Genomic DNA, 3,433 nt, shown 5'->3' with positions numbered 1-3,433 from the left:
TTATCTTCAAAGATGAACTTATTCATCCAGTTTTTATTTTGTTTAATTTAAAGAAAACTATAAGAAATTTTAAATACATATTAATGGTGACATGGATGTCACATTGAAGTCACGTTGGCAGTGAAACCATGAAATGATCGATAACATATTATGTAGTATGATATATGTTTATCTTAAATAAATATATTTGACCAGTTTACCATTCCATAGTAAAATGATATATGTTCTTGATTTTAAACATATAAAATAGTTAGATGTCAAAAATTTACATAATGTATCTATGTATTATAATATGCCAATTTTACTTTTTTATGTTACAACTATGGATTTAAAATTTTACATAATTGTGTATATAAAATGTACGAATGGAAATTATTTTGTAGTTGTTCCTATTATGGTGCAATTCGGAAGATTGTTTGCACTAGCTTTTAATCAAAATTCTTTAGTTAGAGACTATTGGTCGCTGACGGGTTGGGTTTTTGCTTGGTGTCATGATATTAGAGGAGGGGTTGAACACGTGTAGCTTGCAAGTTTGATGTCTTTGTTGGATGACTTTCAACTTGGCACGGAGTCAGACAAGTGGGTTTGGAATTTTGATAATTCGGGGTGCTTTTCGGTTAAATCGACTAGGAATTGGATCGATGAATTCGAGACTTCCGTCGGGTTCCTTGCCCACTCGATGGAATTGCTCGGTTCCTATTAAAATAAATGTTTTTATTTGGCGTTTATTGATGGATAGGCTCCCTATTAGGTCGAAGTTGGTGGAGAGAGGGGTGGATCTTAACTCGGTTTTGTGTCCATTGTGTAACGAAGCTACTGAAGATGTGTTGCACTTGTTTATCCAGTGCACAATTGCAACTAAGATTTGGAGGCGAGTTAGTCGTTGGCTTGATTTGGATATCCTTGTTTTTCTTACTATGAGAGACATGATGGACCGGATTGATGCGAGGCCTAATGTTAGACAACAACGGGTGATTATTGACTTGGTATTTTCTGTGGTCAATTGGGTGCTTTAGACGTTCCGTAATGGTATTTTGTTTAGTAGTAATAAGCCTAGAAAATATAGGATTTTTGATTGCATTGTTGATATTTCATTTCGTTGGTTCTCGTCTCATAACTCTAAGGCTAGGATTAATTGAAGTTTGTGGCTTCAAAATCCTACTCAGTCTTAATGATCTGTACTCCTAGGATCTTGCTAGTTTTTTCTTAATATATTTATTTGTTTCCATTAAAAAAAATGATATTTTTATAAGGGAGAATTTCATATCTGCCCCTATTAAACTTTAAAATAACATATTTGCCCAGCTTAATTTTTCAATATCATATTTACCCTTCATAAACTTTCAAAATATCATATTTGCCAAAATCCTTTTTTATAAAGTTTTTAATATTTTATAATCATTTTTTTGACCTTAGAATTATTATAATAAATAAAAAATTTTAACCATATTATCATTACGTCTAAGATAATGAAATATAAATTTCTAAATTGTTAGAATGTCGTCCTCTAGACAAACAAAAAGATTCATCTTCAACCATCCCTATGAAATGTATATTTTGATTGTTTAGTTTTTGTTGTCGTTGATTATTATCATGTTGATGGAGGATATTTTACATATTATCATTGATATTTTGATATTTAGAAAGTACATATACAATAGTTTGATATTTAAAAAGGACATATATGATATTTTGATGTTTAAAAAAGAAATATATGACATTTTAAAATTTTACGAAGGATAAATATGATATTTAGAAATTTTATGAAGGATAAATATGATATTTAGAAATTAAGTTGGGTAAATATTATATTTTGATGTTTAAGAAAGACATATATGAAATTCTCCCATTTTATATTTATTTGATTTTTATGTTAGAATTTTATAAAAAATAATCAAAAAAAATATTATTACTTTTACGTGTATTCCAAATTAGAAATATAGAAAAATATACCTAATAATATCACATTTATATACAATTAAAATGTTCGGTCCCGCCAATTAAGCAATCCTCCAAGCCCGCCCCATGTGCTTGAACCATATCAAATAAACCTTATAAAAGGAAATGACAACTGTACCCCTTGAATATTTTATTTTTTGTTAGGTACCCAATTTTGTCCTTATTACTTCCAACTTCACCACTTGTATATAACTACCAACTCCACACCTTTCACTTTCACAAACATATACAAAAAGAAAGACATCACCAAACCAAGAGATGATAATGATGAAGTTTAGGTCAATAAAGTTGTCTAGGGGCTTTTCCAAATTACGTTGTCTTAAGACCAACGATGACAATGATAGTAACAATAGTAGGGTTAGCCTCCAAAGTTGTGGCACAACAAATGGCATAGAAGTCAAATGGGAAGTACGACCAGGTGGGATGCTTGTTCAGAAGAGAGAGGTTAGAGAGGAAAGCATCGAAGAAGAGATTATGGTAGTTAGAGTTGCAACTGGTTCGCAGTGGTATGATATATCCATCCAATCCACTTCAACTTTTGGTAAGTTGTCTATAACCACTAACAAATTTAATTTTTCCGACATATGATCGGTTCGTTGATACAATTTTTGTATGTCGTTTTTGAAATAACTGTCGTTGTCATGACCTCTAAATGTTTTTCCTTTTCTATAGGAGAATTGAAGATGATATTATCAATGGTGACTAGTTTGGAGCCAAAAGAGCAAAGACTATTGTTCAAAGGGAAAGAGAGAGAGGATGGGGAATATCTACATATGGTTGGGGTTAGAGAGAAAGACAAAGTGTTGATGTTACAAGATCCAGCCACCAAGGAGAGGAAACTTGCTGCAAATCTCATGGTAGCTCCATATCGTACAATCACTATATAGAGATGATCAGCAATATGTATGTAATTTGGAATTAGGAAATTACCTTATCTTATTAACACCAACTTTTAAAGTAAAAGATTGGAGTTATTTGTATGTTGACTAGTGTTTTGTTTTATCATTCTCTCTTTAGTCGACAAGTATCGATTAACCGGAAAGCTACTAGAGGTTTGTATGTATTCTAGATCCAAAGTTTTCAATCCCGGAACTATGTACATATTTTAATTTATGATGTACACGTGTATAACAGTATTAACTGCATCATAATGTTTACTAGTTTGAAATTACTAGTACTAGTACTGGTATAGGTATCTTGATGAATGTTTGTGTGTCTTCCTAGTATTTAATCGGTAGAAAGTGGACATTATTCATACTTTCTTTAAAAAACAGCTTTTTATGCCTATTAATGTCATTGCCAAAACATTCACTCGCTTTTAGAAGTAAATGAATCGTGTGCACATGTACCAACCAAAGATGATATTGGTATAATAATTTTTTATATATCTATATTTATAATTATTGATGAAGTTATACACCTATATGATCACGTATATTATTAGATTAAGTGATGGGCCTATATTGATCTTGAA

At 31.0% G+C, this 3,433-nt stretch overlaps 1 protein-coding gene across 1 annotated transcript; it reads left to right on the top strand.

Moving 5' to 3' along the window:
- Positions 1–2,168: 2,168 nt before the first annotated feature.
- LOC111904759 (BAG family molecular chaperone regulator 2) lies at positions 2,169–3,075 on the top strand. The gene is made up of 2 exons (XM_023900486.3): positions 2,169–2,500; positions 2,632–3,075. Exons 1-2 carry the CDS (start codon positions 2,218–2,220, stop codon positions 2,844–2,846), a joined length of 498 nt encoding a protein of 165 aa, XP_023756254.1. The 5' UTR covers positions 2,169–2,217; the 3' UTR covers positions 2,847–3,075.
- The last annotated feature ends 358 nt before the right edge of the window (positions 3,076–3,433 follow it).

The sequence above is a fragment of the Lactuca sativa genome, chromosome 3, assembly GCF_002870075.4.
Source record: "Lactuca sativa cultivar Salinas chromosome 3, Lsat_Salinas_v11, whole genome shotgun sequence".
Lineage (NCBI taxonomy): Eukaryota > Viridiplantae > Streptophyta > Magnoliopsida > Asterales > Asteraceae > Lactuca > Lactuca sativa.
The sequence above is the reverse complement of the archived record's forward strand: the minus strand, read 5'-3'. Positions and strand labels throughout refer to the sequence as shown.

Bases quoted from the DNA above. Each gene is read 5' to 3' on its own strand.
- LOC111904759 (XM_023900486.3), top strand. From the start codon at position 2,218: ATGATAATGATGAAGTTTAGGTCAATAAAGTTGTCTAGGGGCTTTTCC. The intron at 2,501-2,631 runs GTAAGTTGTCTA...CCTTTTCTATAG, and splicing joins CCAATCCACTTCAACTTTTG to GAGAATTGAAGATGATATTA.